General features: G+C 33.9%; 1 protein-coding gene across 1 annotated transcript in view; it reads right to left on the reverse strand.

Annotated features, from left to right (window-relative positions):
• The window catches only part of LOC108913903 (zwei Ig domain protein zig-8), a 69,165-nt gene extending 48,102 nt beyond the window's left edge, over window positions 1-21,063 (reverse strand). The window contains exon 1 of the mRNA XM_018719557.1: window positions 20,811-21,063. Within this exon, the coding sequence (XP_018575073.1) occupies window positions 20,811-21,063 (253 nt within the window). The remainder of the gene's footprint in view (window positions 1-20,810) is intronic.
• Between the last annotated feature and the right edge of the window lie 326 nt (window positions 21,064-21,389).

A 21,389-nucleotide genomic window follows, 5' to 3' on the forward strand; every position in this document is an offset into this window, starting at 1 on the left:
AAGACACCACAGGAGACGACGACGCAGCAGAGGATCAAGACGAAAATAACTTTCGAATTTTTCAAATAATTCATGCTAATCGCCCACGAACCGTAACATGTCGCGTGCGGTATCTAAAAGAGCCACAAAAAAGATTCCAACAGCTTCAGCAGCAAAAGATTTCACTGCAGTTCCGAGTCCTCCGGTACAAGGCCCGTGGAAGCTGATTCCGCAGAGCCAGTTGAGAAAGCGATCGATCGTCAATTCTAAGAAGAAACGGAATATTAGTCAGGAGCAAATTACTAGTGAAATCGAGATAGACAGTTCCAGAGCCCCAACCGTAATTGTCAGTTTAATATGGCGCACTTTGAATCAGAATCAGTTCTGATAAAGTAATGTATTTAAAAAATAGTTCACATTCCATAAACATGGCTCCTTTTCACTGTATTTTCCGTTCAATGTTGTAATGACTTGAAAATTGTTTTTAAATACAAGGTGTCCCAGAATCACGTGTGCAACGGAAGACCACAGGTTCGTGGACTCAAAATAGGCAGATGCAGGCTAATTCACCTATATCCCAAATCGTTTCGTTTGGCCGCTAGATGGCCTCAAAATTAGTGAAACTTTTTTGAATTTTGTAAATAACTAATCGATTTTGATCATTTTTGGGGTGTGAACTTTTGTTTTTGATTTACACATTTTAGTGTTATAACACTCTGTATACAGTGTTTTTTAAAACCTACAACTCCTACAAAATTGACGTGTGGTGATAATATCCGTTCATAGCTTTTTCCTCTTTTGGGCAATATGACAACTATGATACTAGGTGATACCATTTGGAACTTTTTGGGACTCTTGTAGAATTTTGATTAAATGAACGGTTTGGATACAAAAAAATATTTTTTGAATGTCTACTTTATCTTGCCACCCATATTACAATACAACAAAGTTGATATTAATTTTAGTACAACTTATTATAAAAACTGTCAAAAATTACCACCGTTGTTTCTACAACAAAGGTTAATTCGGCGCAGATAGTTAAATGACACCTTTTGCAGTTCTTGAAGGCAATTTGGATATGCCTTCACAACTTTTCTTCAGTGTTAGATGTGGAAGCATACACTGTTATTTTCAGAGTGCACAAATATAATCGTGGCAAGATGTTAAGACTGGTGAACGAACAGGCCAGTTAACATAAGCATTATCCCTTCTACCGATCCATCCACGAGGGAATCTTTGGTTCAGATACTGCCAGACATTTACAGAAATATGTGATGGAGGTCCATCATGTATGAACCATTTGTTAGCTCTGAGTAATAACGGGACACCTTCCAATAACTCGGGTAAAGTGTTTTGCAAAAATGCTAAATAAAATTCCCTATTCAGTTGATTGGGTAGAATAACAGGGACAATAATAATGCTATATATGTGTTGTGTTTGACTGTTTTTTTCTAATTTTTCGAATAAAATTAGACACATTGTAAATAACTCTAATTCTCGTATGTGTGTATCCATATCGAAAAGTGAAGTAACAGGTGGTATATCTTATAGTCGTGAACACTCGTTAAGAATTGTCACACTGAAATTTACAGTCAACCTACAAAATTAGTGCCTAGCACTTTGTTAGGTATTATAATGTGGGTGGCACGATAATGTAGACATTTAAAAAATATTTTTTTGTACCCAAACCGCTGATTTAATCAAAATTTTACAAGAGCAGAGTAAGTCCGTAACAATTGGTCCATAAAAATAGAGAGTGCATGGCTCATTTAACATACAACAAACTAGAGATCGACATTCCAAGTAGATGGGCTGAGTGATTGATTAGAGAATTCGAGTTCCGTGACACAATCAAACTCTCGCTCTCCTTATTTTACTCGCATAAAAGCCCAGCTCTCACTAGTTGTCTTTGACTATTATTTAGCTGTGCCCACTATTTTTAAAATAGAGCAAAAAAACTACTTCGCTTTGGTAAGTCAAAAGCGCAGAGATGTTTGATAGTTCGGCTATGACCTTTCAAACGTTATATCGCTCCGAAAAAGCATTATTTTTGACAATATTGGCTGTTGCAACAAAGATATTCAAACAGATGTAATGATTACACGTTTCTTTTTAATCGAAAAATATCGCAGAATGATACTTACGATGGACCATTCCGTACTTATTGTTAGATGAGAAAATGTATATCTTCTGCGTCTGAAATATTTTTGAATTTAAATTTCCAAACTGACACAGTCTATGTTCATAACTTCTATAAGAGTAAACTCTCTGATTCTAAGCATCAGAATGTGCTTCTCCCACTTCAGGCAAGATGAAACATGTCAACAATCAACATGTTCTCAGCCTGACCAAGTCATTATACCGAGCTGGCTCTGTAACGCTATAACTGATCGCCGCAGTCGAATTAACGACCGACTCTGGCTCTTTCGCATGCATGGCGCGATCCAGAGGGCTGCGAGCGCGGCCCTCTTCGTTACCGAGTCCTGACGCGGTGAGAGAGGTGAATACACAATCGCTGCGAAGGTCGGCGGATTATTGTGTTCACCGGGAAAAATTGGGACGAGGGATGTTGTAATTTGTGGGGCGTTCGAGCGGAGTGGATAAAATTGTATGACCTGATTTCGTGTCGAAATGTTGACAAAAAAAAGGTCGAAGTAGGAGGAATCGAAGTATACGCAGTGCTATGCCATTTGTAAGATCAAAAGGCGCACCTTTTCATATGTATTAGGTACAGAATACGTGAATTATATTTCAGATTAATTAGATTAGAATATAGAATATAGAATATAGAATATAGAATATATAATATAGAATATAGAATATAGAATATAGAATATAGAATATAGAATATAGAATATAGAATATAGAATATAGAATATAGAATATAGAATATAGAATATAGAATATAGAATATAGAATGTAGAATATATAGGGTGTCCCGAAATTCATGCAAACAAAAAAAATTTGGTCATAGATTCTTAAGTCAAATTTCGGAAACCCGTATTTTTCTTTTTGCCAACTGGCCCCCTCTTTCGGAGTTATAGCCTCCTGAAATCTGCCCCTAAGAAGTCTTTTTATATCTCAAAACCATGTTGTACGAGAATCACTAAATTTGGTACACAGGGGTTTTATGACATGTGGAATCTCACAGTGCTACGCTTTTTGGCGAGAAACACCCTTAAGACACTTTTTCGTGGACCCCCTTGTCTTTGGAGCCAAAAAAAATTTCGGTCGCATATTTAAAATTCTTAAAAATTATCAGTCCACTAGAAAGCCAATTACGTAGCACCATCAGATTCCACATGTCATAAAACCCCTGTGTGTGATTAGTGATTCTCGTACAACAGAGTTCTGAGATATAAAAAAAAGATTATTCTTAGGGACGGACTTCAGGGGGCTGTAACTCCGAAAGAGGGGACACTTGGCAAAAATAAAAAATACTAGTCCCCTAAATTTGTCTTAAGAATATGTGACCAAATTTTGTTGCATGAATTTCGGGACACCCTGTAGAATGTAGAATGTAGAAAACAGAATATACAATATAGAATGTAGAATATATAATATACACTATAGAATACAGATTACAGAATATAGAATACAGTAGAGTATAGAGTGTAGAATATATAATATAGAATACAGAATATAGAATACAGAATATGGAATATAGAATGTAGAATGCAGAATATACATGTATTAAGTATATTATATTTTACAATCAAATTTATTTCAAAATTGGTCAAAAGTATTTTAGAATCATTTTTGAAGTCAGTTAGGCAATATTACACAAAATTTTTCTTTTTATTTTTATTCAGTCAGATGTTTTATACTACTCACATTGGTACAAAATATATAAAGCTTGTCCCAAAATGGATTATAATAGCAAGAAACAAAATATAATGAAGAACATTTTAAAGATTATTTCTAGGAATAGTAAGATGGAATGTTTTGCAATATCTAGAGGCTATATCTGAGAAGTCGTTGTCGTTATTTCTTATATCTGAGAAGTCACTATCGTTATGTAGTAATTTGAACAAAAGCAAAGATAATGTATTTTTCTTAAGGCTAGAACAAATCTGAAAAGACAGTATCCTGAAGAATTTCTCGTAGTTAACAGGATGCTGAAAATCCAAAAATAATTGTTAAATTTCATGAAACCTCAACCTATTGTGAGTGACACATTTCTATTTGGTTATTTTATTTGTATTTTATTACAATAAAAAGTCAATTTCTTAGAAATAGTAGTCATATGTGTAAATCTGTAAGTAAGGCATTCTTTTGGAACTACTATTTTTATAGTTATTTGATGAAGCAGCATTTACGATCACTTTATAATCCAAAGAAAACAAGTGAGTAACAACACTATAACCTTCCTCGAGCCGTGCAAAGCAGCACAACTGCTCTATTATCGCGTACCAAAGGTCTCCAGTTTCAAACAGTGCGCTTTGGCGGCTTGACCTCTTAGAAGCTTTTAACAGATATTGTTAGTTGCTGCGAGTTCAAAGCAGTCCCCGACAGAGTTCCCATGAAACAACGAGATATTATCGTTCGTTAGCTTCAGTGAAAATGCTAAGTCTTATCGCTTTACATTGCAACGCGGTTACTGGAAATGCAAAGCCATTAACAGTACGACTGAGAGTGCATAAAGAAATCCAAGTTTCTAAGCACGTTTGCGTTGAAAAGCTTTTTAAGTCGTGTACAGGGTTTAATGTCACAATCCATTGCAATTCAGTTGTTACCTGGAACTGTGGAGTAGCGACATGAACCATTGTCGAGTTCCGAACTAGTAAAGCGACGAATAAAGCTTACATTGTCCTAGAGTGAAATGCACTAGAAGATGTGTTGAGGTTGTTTTTATGGGCCGAAATCTGATGTGACAGTCGTAAATGATAAATTTTGCAACGAGATCGTTTCGGAAAACTATGAATGTAAAAGAATGTCAGAAATAAAACCGGACAGTGAAATTCTTTCTAGTTATAAAGGGTGATCCAAAAGTAACACGGGATTTGAATTATGCGCTACTTTTATTCCGAAGAGTTGGCAGCATTATGCACGGTCACATGCTGTTGTAAACACGTTGCTGTTAGACAAAATGCTATGCGACGGACGAGCGAGTGAAGATTGTGTAAATTCATTACAATTACGGAGGGTGTGTAGCTGAGACTGTGGGCAAAATACGTGGAATTTCGATATAAGGAACGTCCCGAATGACAGGTTCGGTTGCAGATAATAAAAAACCAGGTCGACCTCGTACTGGTCGTTCAGCCGAAAGTATTGTGATTGATAGTGTGTGGAGGAAATTTCCGTAACCTTAGTGCCGTCGGTCACTGCAATTAATTATTCCAAAAATGACCATGCAGCGGATTTTAACAAAGGTTCGGTGATTTTGTTAAGAAAATCATATTTAGCGACGATGCGCATTTCCATCTTAATGAGTATGCGAACAAGCAAAACTGTCGAATCTGGGGTAGAGACAATCCTCGGGTCATTCAAGATGACCACTGTATACTTAAAGAGTAACAGTGTGCATGGTGTGGATTTTACGTCGGTGGAGTGATTGGTATGTTCTTTTTTTAAAAATGAGACTGGAAACGTAGTGACTGTCAATGGAGAACGGTATCGAGAGGTGCTATTAAACTTTTTGTGGCCTCATTTGGATGGCATGGATTTGGATGATATGTGATTCCAGCAGGATGGTGCCACCTGCCATACGGCATGTGAAACTATTCACTTGTTACGGCAGAAATTTAATTGACGACACATCTCACGTAACAGTAAAGTGACTTTGCTACCAAGATCATGCGATCTTGCGCCATGCAACTTTTTCCTTTGGGGAATCGTGAAGTCTAAAGTATATTTTGCTCAAATGAATACCATTCCCAAATTAAAGGCAGAAATTCGGAGAATTATCAATGAAATTCAGATGCAGATATCATAGTTACATAAATAGATATATGCATCTCATCATGCACTTGCCTCTCTACTAGAGTTTTCATAACAATCTCATATACAACTTGGGGAAACTATATATTTTGGAGGAACAACAAATACCTGAGAAGATCATCATAAAATGATATATTATACTTTGAGACTTGCTTCATTAACAGATTCTCTGGTATCTTCATCCACATGATTGTGACATCATCCAAAATTTGCAGGAAAAGATTATTTATAGACACTGGCACAAAGAGGAACACCAATAAAAATAACGTGGGGTTTCCTCTGAAGAGAAATATATATTTCAAAGGAAGTCTTAATAAACTACGTGGCGACCAGCTTGGATATTCAACGTAATGATCAAACCTCAGCCATGAAATGTGTTTATTAAAGATACAAATTATGCGTAACTCCTTGAATAGAATAGCAACAAATGAAATATTTTACTTTGATATAAAAATATACAGATAAAGTAAATCCTATATTCAATTTCGTATACATTAAGATGTATCCTCTTTCCCCTTCAGTTTTATCTAGATTATGCACTTATTCTGTTCTACTAGCGGCTCATAGTCTATATACAAGGTGTAACGGCGATGTTGTAAAAAACTTTAAGGAGTAATTCCTATGGTCAAAATCATAAAAAAATAATTCTCTTAATAAAGAAATCCAACTGGCTGTGAAAGGCAATTCTTCATGAAATGCTTAAGAATAGTTGATGAAGTAGACTTCAAACTTGGTGTAGCAGTTGTAGTTATTAATAAAGGTAAAATTTGAACAAGATTTAATTAGTAGCATTGATATAAGAAGGGACTTGAAAGATTTCAACGGTTAAAAAATCTTTGACGGTGTTGATTGGGTTAGACTATAATGTAGGTTCACCACTCAAATCGATCATATAAAAACAAGTATATTCTACAGTTTTGCAATCGCATTTAATGAAATTGAAGATGAACAAAAATGTTGAATTGAGCAACTGTAAAACTAAATACTTGGCTGAACCTGATGACGATTGCAATAAAATTATTTTCTGTGAAAAAGCTTAAGAAGCACAATCTGTAAAAGAATATTATTTATTCCTCATTCTAACACCACCGGATACATTTTGTAGAAATTTTACATGTAGAATATAGGTCCAGTGATGGACAATTTTGATTGCAAAGTATAAGCTAAACACTTATTAAAAAAAATAATATCTACAGTTGTTTGTAACCTTCTTTCAAATTTAATTCAGAGGTACAAATAAATTTTGACCAACTTGATTGATTCTTAATACACAAAAGATACTACTACTATCTGCAGTAGAACCTTCTAAAGCTGGCCACTAAAGAGAGGTGATCGTTTAAAAGAGACTGCATCAAAACTATAACTATTGATGTATGTTTAACATGGTTTATTTGTCAATAAAAATTGTAATTACATTGTAGTTTATATTTATACAGAACAACTATACTTACTATAACTTTATACTCATACACTAAATTTAATGTATAAATAAAAGATACATACATTTATAATACATATACTTAATTAAGTATGAATATGTACGATTACGATTATTACTTTTTGACATATTGGTTTTTCAAAGATACTTGAAATTTTTCAGCTAATTTCCTGGCACTCAAACCATTTTTTTCACTTTCGTTACGTAAATTTTTTCATTAATAGAAAGACGCTTCCTTTTTCTCGCCATACTCAAAATGCATGTGATTATATTTACTAAGAATTCAAAACAGAATTAAAATTAAAACCAGATTCCCTGGGTTTAACAAATAAATTTTATGAAGTTCACTATCAGTAAATAATTTTCTATCTAGTTTTATGAGAGTACTTTATTGCCCTTTAATGGGAGGGGTTTTAGCATTGTTGTATGCTGAAAAATCTACTAGATTGGTGCCCGTAGTCGTTTAAGAGAAAAGTCAAAAAACAAGGGGATTTCCATTTGTAAATTCAGAGAATTCAAAATTGTCGTTATGTAGAAGTGGTCGCTTGACACAGGTGGCCACTAACAGAGGTTTTACTGCATATCAGGCTTGACGTATCTATATGTGTTCAATTTTCCATAAATTATTAATCGATATAAATTGTATTTTATAGTCAATTTTTGTAGTAACCTGTATATAGCTCAATTTATGCAGTCTTCCATACTAGCAACTAAACCATTTGATGTTATTAGAATTTTACTAAGAATTTGCATTAAACGAGGGTATAAATTGGGCAATATAGTTATTTCCTCCTCAAAGTGCTTTTACTAAGTTAAAATAGTTCCTGTTCCACCTCTTCCTTACTAGCACCAAGACGAGGTTTTTTCGTTCTTTCCCCGCAATACCGCGGGCTCTTAATTATATTCGTGTCTCATAAAAGTGGACTTAATGGAACATTCATTATCCGGCTTTTAGCCCTACTTGCAAGTAATTAAACTAAAAGTGGTTTTTAAATGTCATTTATATTTAATTTGTCATTATGAGGCAGGTATTAATTTAGAAATTTTACCTATTAGGTCCTTATTGCTTGTGCTGCTAGAACTAGACGACTTTGGATGTTATCATCCTCATCCTTAATGTACTTAAGTACTACGTGAAGATGACGGAAAGTTGCCCTTTTTGGTAAATTGTAAAACATAAATAATAGAGAAGTGATTTCTTTGACATTTCTGTGAAAAATGACTGTTTTTAATTAATAATTAATATTTAACATTACTTTGTAGAAATTGGAATTGTCTTTCTGTTTACGAAGCATAATGCAGATTGAAAAGTTGTTGCCAGCTGTTTTAAAGAATTTGTAGCAATGTTGGGAGTTACTCAAGGATTTATTTTTGGGCCTCTTTTATGTGTACATTCTTTTGATGATATCCGGAATATATAAAAAGTGACAGTTTCTTTTATTTGCAAATGACATAAAGTTTTATTGTCAGCTGGTATTACAATGTAACTGACCACCTCCAAGATGATATTAAAGTATTGTTAGACTATTACGGGTAGAATAATCTTACACTGACTGAGTCAAAATGTAAATATATAACTGACCAAAACCAATCTGTTGTTATTAGGAAATATAATATGAAAATTAAGTTAGATTTTATTGAGTCAAAAATTCTAATAAATATAAAGGGGCAATTGGGGAAAAGTTTGAAAGATCTATGTACAATAAAAGATTTATGTACTTCCCATCTATCATAACTTAGTTTCGTTATGAAGTTCAAATTTCATATTTCAATATACGAAAGTTAAAGAGATGCATCTGAGATATTGTTTCTCTCAAATATATTAAAAATATATTACTATTCACCAGTAAAAGCATTCCTTTGTTTTATGTCTTTATTATTACATATTCTTATTTATAATTACTTACTTGTATTCTTTTATAATTTTTGTTATATTTTCATATTTAAAGCATGTTTTCATTTCATAAATTTTTATTAAAAAATAATAGATAACATTTAAAAGATTATGCTTTAAATTATGATTAATAGTTTCGATCATCAAGTTTAATCAATAACTTTTTTTATTTTATTAATATGTTCTGCTGCTTGCAGACGAGATCAAAATACAGCGCACGCCTGAATCTTACAATTTTTTTACAACGTAAGAATATCGGCGGTATACAGGGTGTTTATTAAACATAAGGCATTCTTCCTGCTGATTTTCCTCCACGTATTGCATTCTGTAAATGGCTTTTGCACACATTGGCTCAAATCCCTCAACTACTGGCGCTGATTCTTTTTGCTGATGAAACAAATTTCTCAAGAAATGCAATAAGGAATTTTCACAATAATCATGTGTGGGCTGAAGAAAATCCACATGAGGTAGGTATTTGAAGATCATTTTCAACATCATTTCTCGTTGAAGGTTTGTGTTGGAATTGTGGATGACTGGCTAATTGGACTGGTATATCTACCAGGAAGACTTATCAGCGAGGTGTATCACAATTTGGAACAAACGCTACCTCAGTTTCTAGACCATATACCATACCACGATGGTGCACCAGCACGTTTTAGTGTGGTTGCTCGTGAGTTTTTAACAGTAACATACGAAGATCGCTGACTGGTCAAGGTAGACCTCGCTTATGGCCTGGTCGATCCCCGGACTTAGCTCCTCCTGGATTATTTCCTATGGGGGCCATCTAAAGTCGTTAATTTAACTACTCCAGTGGAAAATGTGGAAGATTTAAGAAATCGGATAATTGCTGGGTGTAACTCAATAAGAAACGAGCCCGGTGTTTTTGAAAGAGTTCGGCAGTCAATGACGAGAAGATTGGATTCTTGGATCCGAGCAGTACATGTTTACATGCAATTTTCGGGAATAAAATGTTGTTATTGTTAAACATTTTTCTCGCCCTCTATCTTCAGAACAAAACGGCTTTTCAAAAGATATTAGAGGACAAAAAAACAGAAAAATTGAATTTCAGACATTAGATCATGGTTAATGGTGTCAAAAGCCTTAGTTACTGTTGTTACATCATACTTTGATCGGTGACTTTGGCTAAGATCACAGGTATACTGAACCCTTCTATAAAGCCAAATTGACAGTCGGGTAAAATAATGACTAATTTGAGCATAGGACAACTTTTCAAAAATTTTGGAAATTGCAGGAATAATATCTAGCCCCGAATATGAAATTGACAGAAGATTATTGTTATAAGAAAATAACTGTTCCAACTATAGTTTTCCAAGAAGCAGGGCAAAATAATTCTACTCGATAACACCAAATCAGCTGTAACATTTCAACTTAAAAAAAATATAGATAAACAACTTATTTCTACACCAGTAAATATGCTTTGCTTGTCGTAGAGAAGGATGAGAGATATTAAATAAATAAAATCTTATTTTTTCAAATCAAAACAGTATATGCATTGAAAACTAACAGACCTATCTAGTGTCTAGTGTTATGCTAGGTACAGGTTGCAGTTTCGCGCTTATTAGTCAATAAGCCAGTTTTATTGCAAATCTTAGAATTATAAAACAGCTTTAAACGTCCCCTAATAACAGAATTACAAGCACTATGTATCTAGCCCCTATTAACATACAAAAAGGAACCAGTAGAAAACAAGACAATCAGATCGCTGCCAACAAAACGAACTCATTGCCACTACCTTAGTGGTAATTCTGGTTACAATGCATTCATTACAGTCATCTTTCTGTTTCCCCTTTTGTCTTGCGATTTGATCTTTTATTCATATCTCATTCTCTATCGCAGCAGGGATGTCGGAAAGCTTTTATGTTTCCAGCCGGTGTTTTTATGGACTCCTAATAATGATCCCCCGAGAAGGAAAATAACTTAAGCCCAACTTCCAGAGGACGATTGGAATCTGCATTTTTTAAGGTTTTTTCATATCCCTGGGCTTTGAGTATTTCCTATGATTTACGGTTCCTCTAGAAAATCGTACGGTGAGTAGGGATTAGGTGTACGATTAAAGTCGTGATGATGCCAACGTGGTTGGCGAAATGCCAGTGTTATATGTACCAGATTTCTGACTTTGCAGTTGTTTGGTTTCTACATTGCTTGCTGTTTGGATATATATTTGTAACTTTATAAACCTATTAGGGTGGATTTTTCCTTTTTGCAATTATGTTTTAAAATAATTGTAAAATTAGGTACAATATTTCTATTGTAGGACAGCTGGAGGATGGGGACTCGGGTAAAATTTGCTAATTGCGACATGCAAAAAAATAGAGGTAAACTTTAGCCGACGATCCCCCCAATTGAGACGCCCCTGACTAAAAGTTTTGAAAAATTTTTTGATGAACTTCAATCCGTTTCGAAAATATTTAACAAAAATGATTTTTTTTGAGGCCCCATTTAGGGACATAGCTCCCATATTTACATGAAAAAATATTCTTATTTTTGGCAATAGAATCAAGTGGTAGATTATTGAACACTAATTATGAGACACTCTGTATATTTAATGTATATCCGTTAAAATTTGTATGAAGCATCCTCTAAATCTGTATTTAAAAGTTAAGTTTATCCTTATTTGCGTAGTTTTCGACATTGAAAATGCTTAAAACTTATGTTTTTTATTCAGAACCGTTAAATAAAACTCGTGCTTTCACAGTGAAAATAAAGCAGAAACAATCGACAGATTTGTAAGAAATCCCGGAAAGCTTTCGAGTTGTTGCGGCCTGTTATGCGAAATAAAATAAAAAATAAAATAAAAGGAAATACATTTCCGCAATTTCCTGGCGGGCGACAAATTGCCTGGGCGTATAATATATAAGAAATAGTCAATTTAAAAATAATTGCTTTGGCTTTCCGGCTTTACTTTTAATGGAAAGTGTAACTCGGGCGAAAACCGCAAATGTGTAAAATAAAAGGAAAGAGATAATTAACTTTAATTCTGGACGGGGAGTAAAAAAGCATAATTTATTGCGTCATTCAAACCGGAAATACTGTTTTATTCGAAACTCCGGTGAAAAACTTTTCGCTGCAAAATGACATTAAAGAGGGGCCAGTTGGTACTAGGATACTGCTGTCTAATGAGCTCCTCGAAAGATAAACAATGGTTTAACAAAAAGAAAGTTTAGGATACGTTTCCAGACTGTTTTTATTAACTTTTTGTTATTCTAATTTTTTTTTTTGAGAGAAAAGAGAGGCTCAAGGGAGTAAAGAAAGCTGCTTATTTAAAATTCCCTTTCCTCACTGTCTTTGTCGTTGTTTGTTCATCATTTCTCATTGCATTAATTTGCAAATAGTAATTTTTATCATTCTGAGATTTGGCGGCTGTCCTTCGTGTTGAAACAAGTCATATTTAAATCATATTTGTACGTTATATACCATATCCGCCAATACTTGTTTTGAATATTGCAATTTTGAAACAAATTAATCTACAGCGGATGAGAGAAAGCAAAGCACATTCCCGAACACATTGAACTTGACTTAGTCATTGTATCGAAAGCAGTTGATCAATTGACTAAGTGGAGTAATGCAGGGTCGGCCTAAGTTTCGCGTAACAATTCTTTGGAGTATTTGCCACTTTAGAACTCATTTATTTCAGAAACACCTTATACATATATAAGATGTTTTAATTTTCTATGTTTTTTACAAATGAGCTGCAATGAATAAGCTGGTATGTGATGGTGTTAATTTTAACAAATAACTCAATTGTAACATATCGCATTTAAATTACTAATAACTATTCATTTCCTTGATTGTTCAGGTAATTAGTAATTGAAGTAATTACATGCCACCCAGCTGAACGATTAGAAACGCAATTATTCAATAAATCTTCTAAAACACAACAAATAAAGTTATTATGATGTTAACATTAATTTATCATTATCAATTAGAGAATTCTAATAAAATTTAATGTCACGCAACGCTGAACCGGTTTATAATAGAAGTATGCCCTGAATTATTTATTGTAACTCATAATCAAAATTATATTAATTCTTATTTACTCTATAAGAAGCAATATTTGAAAATAAGGCTTAACAAATATTTTTACATCCTGTTACATCTTGATGCGTTACAATCAGTACCGGTTCAGTGTCAGTTGTAACAAATGTCAACATTAGTTAACTTTCTTTATTTTTGGAGAATATCCATTTAGCTAATACAGACAAATTTAGATCTGGTAAGTCTATAAGCATTTCTGTCAAAATTAACAAGGAAATATTTCAGATACTTGAAGATAATTAGTACAATTTTTGTTACATTTGATATCGGTCGACAATTATTCTAGAACTATTACGTATAAAAATATAAATCAATAGACGTTCATTCTCACGTGAAACTAAACTAAACTTATGTAACACCAAATTAGAACTTGTATCGCAAACATCCCAGACGCAATTAAATACTAAAATAATTAATAGGCTCTAGAAACTGCAATGAACACCGGGTACTCCGAGTAGTTCTATAAATTCTGGCTGATATCTTACATTTTCTAACACAAGATTGTTATTGCTCTTCTCCGGAAAGTTTTGCGCTGGTCTGGAAATTAAGCTGAATGTAAATCTGTTGCAACAGTCGACTGGTTAGTGAGAGATAAATGTAATCGCCTAGTTTATTTTCAGCTAGTCAGTCTGGTATGTGAGATCATTTTGCTTCAAAAGATAAATAGGCGAACGGTGCACAGGTTATATCCGATTTGTTTGTGATTGTGACATCTGCACACTTTCTGTTTTGTCGGATATTTCTTGAGTTTATCTACAAAGAAATCAAACAGACACACTATAACATTGTAGCCAAGAAATTGTATTTCAGATGTTTGAATTTGTTGTTCTGAATATATTATATTTTGTTAAGCACTTTATTGAAGTAAGATAATTAAAATGTTTCGTAGATGTTGTTTTCCATCAAAGATATTAAGAAGAGTATTTGCTGTTATTAAACATATAGTAATAAATTTTGTGGAAGTTTTTATGTGAGCTTACAAAATGTAGCAAATTTATTACTATTTAGAAAATGTTACTATTCAGATATTATAGTAGTATAGTAATAGGTTATGCTAACAAGGAAGATTATTATCGAAGTGTGAGTTCGCTATGTTTCAGAGGACAAAAAATTGCGAGACTCCTATGTCTTCTTTTCTGCTGATAAACATTTTAAAGGGGTAAAATACACCCCTTAAGTTTACCCCCGAAAATAGTTTTTTTAATAAATCTCTGTTTCTGTATAAATTTTTTTAAAGCCAATTGGAGATTATTTACTACCGATTGTCAATATATTAAAAAAAAATTTATAGAAACAGATTCCTTGAAAAAAACTGTTTTTGGGGAAAACTTTAGGGGTGGTTTTTACCACCTTAAAATGTTTATCGGTAGAAAAGAAAATATATGTGACTCGTATTTTTTTACCATAGCGAAGTTTTATTGAAATCTGTGACTGACACTTCGATAACCTTTCTTGTAAGTATCGTAAGCATTTTTACATTTTAGATGCGCTACATAGTCATATAAATAGCGTAATGAAAAATATAACTAAGCTAACTATTGCTGTGATTGTTAATGCGATAATAATGTTCTGGAATCATAAATCTATTACAAACTGGAATCGTAATCAGTTTCTTGGTGTTTTTTTACTGCTTTGTGTGTGCATGTCTGACAAAGTCAATTACGATACATTTAATGTCTTCAGTAAATGAAACAGTACGATAAAGTTTTGGTGCGAATTGTTAGTATGTGTATACGGGGTTAGTCAAAAGTATGGAAACCCCCAAAAATCTCAGCAGGAAAGCATTTTTGGGATAAATATTGAGGACAAAAGATTCAGCATTTTTCACGACTTGTTCGATGGTAATCTTGACCAAGGTTCAAGGTCATATCAAGATCAAGTCGGTTTTTTTAATGGCGACCCTCCTTTTGGACCCCGGAAATGAAAATAACAGAACATTCTGTATCGGAATAGGACATTGACACCGTGACCTCAAGATCAATGGTCAAATGTTGATTTTTACTGTAGTTTTTTATATTTAACTACGGAATCTGAAGGAGTGACAGTCTTTGAGTAAAAATCTGATGGTACTCCTTAGTGACATTGATCTTGAGGTCAAGATCGAAAGAACATGTCATATAGGTTTTTGGAGGAGCGACCCCTTATTTCGGCGCTAGAAATAAGAGAGCGTAGATTTCTACATCTTATTAACATCTTAAACGTGACCTTAAGATCAATTGTCAAGGTCAGGTAGAGGTCAAGTGATTATTCTGTCATTTTTTTATTTTTGACGATGCAATAAAAGGTACTCACAATTTTTTAGTGACCTCGAGATTTTTGGGGGTTTCTATACTTTTGATTAAGCCTGTATAAACTGCTACTATGATTACTCATTTGTATCATACTGTGGTATTATGTTGGTATTTTAAATGTCTAACTACTGTATAAAAAGAATTACACTTAGAAGTATGTTTATATTGCTCCTATTATTATTGATTATAAAGGCAAAAATTTAAAAAAGTTGATGTCTAAAATCTCATATGAAACACTTGGTTCTTATATTTGATTGTCCCATCAAAACACGTATATTGCTAAGAATGTTTCCTGATATATATATTCCACTAACACGATTAATAAAAATTTTACGTCGTCCTCTATGAAGTTTTAAAGTACAATGAAGACATTCATGATCGTTTTTATGGTCGCACAATCTAGTTATATTTTATAGATTTTTTATGAGGCATATCTCTTCTCTTCTATTAAGTCATCAAATTTATGACTAATACGTAATGGCATTTTTCAGAGGGATGAAATATAAAGTAATTTCTGTTATAAGGTGATATCCACCATACCAAAAGAAACAAAAATCCTCTCAAAATTATACAGGGCATTGTAAATGGCAGAAACAAAATGGATATATGTCTCCACAGAGAAAGGTTTATAAATTAAAACTAAATGTCTACAGGGTGTTAATGAACTTATGTCAAATATTTTTGCCACATATCCGTTATGGCAAAACGAGGTAAATACACGTATTTGTGTTGAGTAAAATTTTAAAATCTGACTTACCTCAACATTGCAACATAGCCACATTTTGAGAACTGCTGATTTTCATAGATGTTCGATGTACCCACCATTTGCTTGCACACAAGCTTCAGCGCAACGTACCCAATTCGCTCGCACGCGTTGCAACATTGCCACATCCTCTCGAATCGTACGAGTGTTACAAGCTTCGGCAATACGATGTTGCAGTTGGTGCGATGTCACGAACTTCCGTGGAATACACAACACTTTTCACACATCCCTACAAAAAGAAGTCTAAAGGGGTGAGGTAAGGGGACCATTTAACTAGGCTGCCGCAACCTATCCAGCGATCGGGAAAAGTAATGTTTAGAAAGTTACGCACTCTCCGAAAAAATTGAAAAAAAAAAAAATTGGCGAACATTTAATAACTCCGGCAAGCGATTTTGCAAAAAATCTAGATATGAAGCACCGTCTAAGTGTCATTAACGATACCGGCCCACATATTCACTGAAAACTGTTGCTGAAAGGCACCGCGGCGTATTTCGTGTAGATTTCCAATAGTCATGTGGTGAGTGTTGTGGACGTTACGTACGCCATTTCGACTGAAACATGCTTCACCTGTAATAAGTATTTGCGCTGTAAATTGAGGATTTCTTACATGTTCCTGAAGTAACCATTCGCAAAAACCTCGACGTAGTGGAAAATCCTCAGGTGCAAGCGCTTGAACACGTTGATTATGAAATGGGTACAACTGAGCTTCTGGTAATGTCCGCCACATAACAGGATGCGAAATATTTACTTGCTGTGATTTATATCTAGCGCTACGATGCGGATTATCTTCGACGAGATCTAAAATCATCTTCTCGACATTTAAGATTCTTAGTGGTCGCCCTGGGCCACCGTCGCCACCTCGACGCGGTTGTACTTCACCGGTGTCCGAAACTCTTTGTACAACAAATGTTCGCGGTGATGGACGTCAGTCACGATATATTGCACGGTACACTTGACAAGCTCTGTAGGCATTTTCGTTTGTTTCGCCATAAATTACGAGCATATCATAATATTCGCGATTGCTAAATAAATAAAAGAAAACTTGGAAATACGGCTATTAAATGTACTCTCGAAAAACAGCACAGCAATCACTACAACAATGTATTACAAACTGACTGTCGAATACAGTCCGGCTTCATAAGATCGAAAAACAGCACAGCAATCACTACAACAATGTATTACAAACTGACTTTCGAATACAGTCCGGCTTCATAAGAAACCTACAAACTCGTAAAAAGTGTTACAGAATTTTTGTAAATACCTAGTTGCCGCGATACATGTATTTCAGCAGTTCCAAATCAGTTTTAATTGGCGTTTTTCTCTATAACCTTAAATTTCCGATACAAGTTTGTGACATCAGTTAATTCAGTTTTTGCTCCTTTTTCACGCCTTTAAAATTTTGACATAAGTTCATTAACACCCTGTTTAATTGCCCCCATCACGTTTTGTGATAAACCCAATCCCCTAGAAGTTTATTGTTTAGTCGATAGAAGATATTCTTATTATAGTAACTGCAGAATCTTTTGCCAACTTGACGTATAGAAGTATCTCCGTTGATAAAAAAATCTATTTCTATAATCACTTCTCAATTTGGTACACTTTGATATACACTTACAATTTCCTGTTTAGGACAGTATTAACCTAATTATATCAATTAGGTACATACTGCAATACAGAATATTCATGAGTAAAAGTTACTGTTATTACACTTATGCACATAATCTTACCAACACGTTCGTACTTGCTCGCCGAGTCATTGGACCAAACTGGCTACAAGGCATATGAAAATGCATGATTAGAATTTTTTCAATCTATTTATCTAATTACTATACAATGGGAATTAAGACTAAAAACATATGAATTAATAATTTATTTTTCTAATTATGAATGTATCTTTCGTTTACACTGAGATCCAAAGAGATATTTCCAGTGCGCCAGTTTATGGCTTGTTCAGAAACAGCAGAATTTTGCATACCTACTAATGCTATAATGAAGTGGTCTGACCAGCCATTTGGATTAATTGGGTTTTAGAGTGTAAATAATATGACGACGTGCTCAAAAACCATTTACCTCTGGGATTTCACACGGTTTTCGTTTACGCAAGGTTTATTTTCAGAGAGAAATGAACACGTAACTGCCATCAGCTAATTCAATAAAAAAACATTTGGTGGGTAAATTCATATTGCTTTCAAAAACTTAATAAAACCAAAGGATTTTCTTATTATCCTTTAATTTTAAGGGGTTAATAATAATTGTAAATATACAAATTAAAATTACTAAAATTTTGGTAAGTTGGGTCTAAAATTAAATTTGAACGTTCAATAATTCCGAAACAGTTTAAAAAACTTAAAATATATAGGTGTAATACATACAAATCAAATCAGGACATAATTTAATGGCACTGCCGAAAAAATAACATCAGTGGCGTAAATATCAATTTTATCACTTTGTACAATTTTCAGATATAACGGCATTATTAATATTAAGAAATTTAAGATTTTATAGTAGAATTTTACAGGATTGTACTTCCACAAAATATACCCAAAATATTATTGAGAAAATAAAAAAAAATATTACCGTAGTGTATTAAATTAAATAAAACTGACACAACTTATGAAAAAAAATTCATATGAGGATTTAGTATATACAAGGATATAAGGGTCATTGACAGTGGCGGCCCGTGGGTTTGAATACAGGGAGGGCGCATTTTGAAAAGAGGACGTACATGATAAGAGCTGCGGGGGGTATAAGGGGCGGCAGCCCCGTGCTTAGCGCCGCAGGCGAAAATTTTTAAGGAATTTGAAGGTCATTGTGTTTTGCAAGTACCCCAAAATGAATACTGTCAGTGTGTACAGAAGGTACTTAGATACAATGCGAGAAGTAAAATTCCAACGTGTGGGGGCTGAAGTGGATAATCGATCAACCAACCCAGTTAGGATATAATTATGTAGATTACTGTAATAGTTCATTCTGTACAGTTTTTGAAGTTCCGTTAAAAACATGGGCATCACTAAGATGTTTATCTAAAACGGGATCATATTTTGCACTATAGTCTATCAGTTCTAAAAATACCCTTTGTTTACCGAGTCACTTTTTTCATTATGTCCACGAAGAGGAAGGTTACATGTACCACATAATTTTAAGATATATATAATTTTTTAAAGAAGCAATCGATTTTTCTTAACTGTTTCGTTATGACTATTTATTTGTTCCGCATAAGCACTACTTAAACAAGAAGCAATATTTACTCTTCCTAAAAGTAAAAATCTCACCAACCTATTTTTGTGTTTAGGAGAATTTTCATCTTAATCTAGTCTGGTAAATGTTTCAAGTCACAAACTGCAGATTTCGTCCAGTTTTCTTCGCCTCCTCCAAACAATAAACATACAAAACAAAAAAATCTATTTGTTTCGTCACAACCACACAACATAAATGTTTTTATCAAATTTGCGAATAAAAGCCGGCCTACTTTTGCACTCTTTCTGCACCTGAACTAAATTCAACACTGGCGTTGGACGTCCGTTATTTTTCAATTCGACTTTTTCCTCTAAACTTAAATTACTAATAACAAGTTTTTTTATTTCACAAACCCTCATTTTAAACTTAAACTTATAAAATATAATGTCTTAAAAAGCGCCAAAGCAAAAACAAAACACGTATAACCACACTTCAGTGATACGGGTTACTGCCGCATGGAGTCCCAAAACAAAGCGCGCGAGCGCGCGAGCCTATCGTCGCCTATCCCCTCCACGTGCCAATTTGTCCAATCATATGTAAAAATATGCTTGCACGATGGACTTAAGATTTCACAGTCCGTAATGGAGTGGGGATTGCGCGCGCGGTCAAACATAACTCTTTGGTACGATTAGAGATGGCAGATGGCATTAATCTGAGTTACGTTCATGGAGTACATGCACTTTATGCAACCAACCTAACATCCAAAAGATATTGAATGCATGCTATTTAGATTTCTTATTGATCTAAATAAATACATTATTTTAAGTTTATAGTTTGAAAATATCTGGGGTTCGGAGTCCCAGAGTCCTCCTTCACGAGCCGCCACTGGACTCATTGACCAGAGCTTGGCACTTCGGTGCATAAATAAGACGAAGAAGGAGGTGTATGACACGATACTTATGACTCGTTTTGCTTGTTAAATTATGATTTAAAAGAAAGAGATACAGCTGATAAATGTAAATATATCAAATTAATTTTCTTTCCTGATTTACATCGTGATGGAGTAACAATAATATACCGTGTTTGTGAAACGATTTTATTCGACTGAAGTTGCTAATAAAACACAAATTAAACATCAAATGTATAAAATAAACCGACTGTTACAGCTGCCGCACTGGTTATTTTTATTACTCTAATTGTATGCTTAGTGTTTTTAATATGTGACTATATGGAGTCGACAAAACAATTTGAATTTATTCAGAGGTCACTCACCTACAATTGTGAGATGAACCGGATGCCCGACAGGTGGCGTCGTGCTGATTTGACACTCGTAGATACCAGAGTCCTTTTTCTGCGGATAGCGTATCCTTAACGTCCACTCCTCGGTGTGTGGGGTGTGTATAGCTTCGAATCTTTGGTCTGATGTGTAAGTGTACCTTCCTACCGTGAGGAGGTGGATGTCCCGATGTCGAACCCATGACACCTGGAACAGAAAAAAAGTGTTTGTGACAGTGAGTCTTAACATTATGTTATGACAACTGAATATTTTCAAGTACGATGGGTACCGATCAACAAAATTGGAATTGATAGATATTTTTAAATATATTTTTATACTCTGCAAAAACAATTATACTTTGTTTGATTGCAGTGAAATACAAGAGTAAGCTTTAACTATTTGTCATGTTTGGCCATGAAAATCAAAATTTTCGTATGTAATTTATCAAGTATAAAATTGTCACCTTTTGGATATACAAATACTAATAACTGTTAAAGCTTTTCTATTTCCAAAAATATATCGTTATAGAAAAAAAAATATAAAAATCTTTTAACTGCACCTTAAATTAATGTTAA

This window comes from Anoplophora glabripennis, unplaced genomic scaffold, assembly GCF_000390285.2.
Source record: "Anoplophora glabripennis isolate ALB-LARVAE unplaced genomic scaffold, Agla_2.0 scaffold730, whole genome shotgun sequence".
Classification (NCBI taxonomy): Eukaryota; Metazoa; Arthropoda; class Insecta; order Coleoptera; family Cerambycidae; genus Anoplophora; species Anoplophora glabripennis.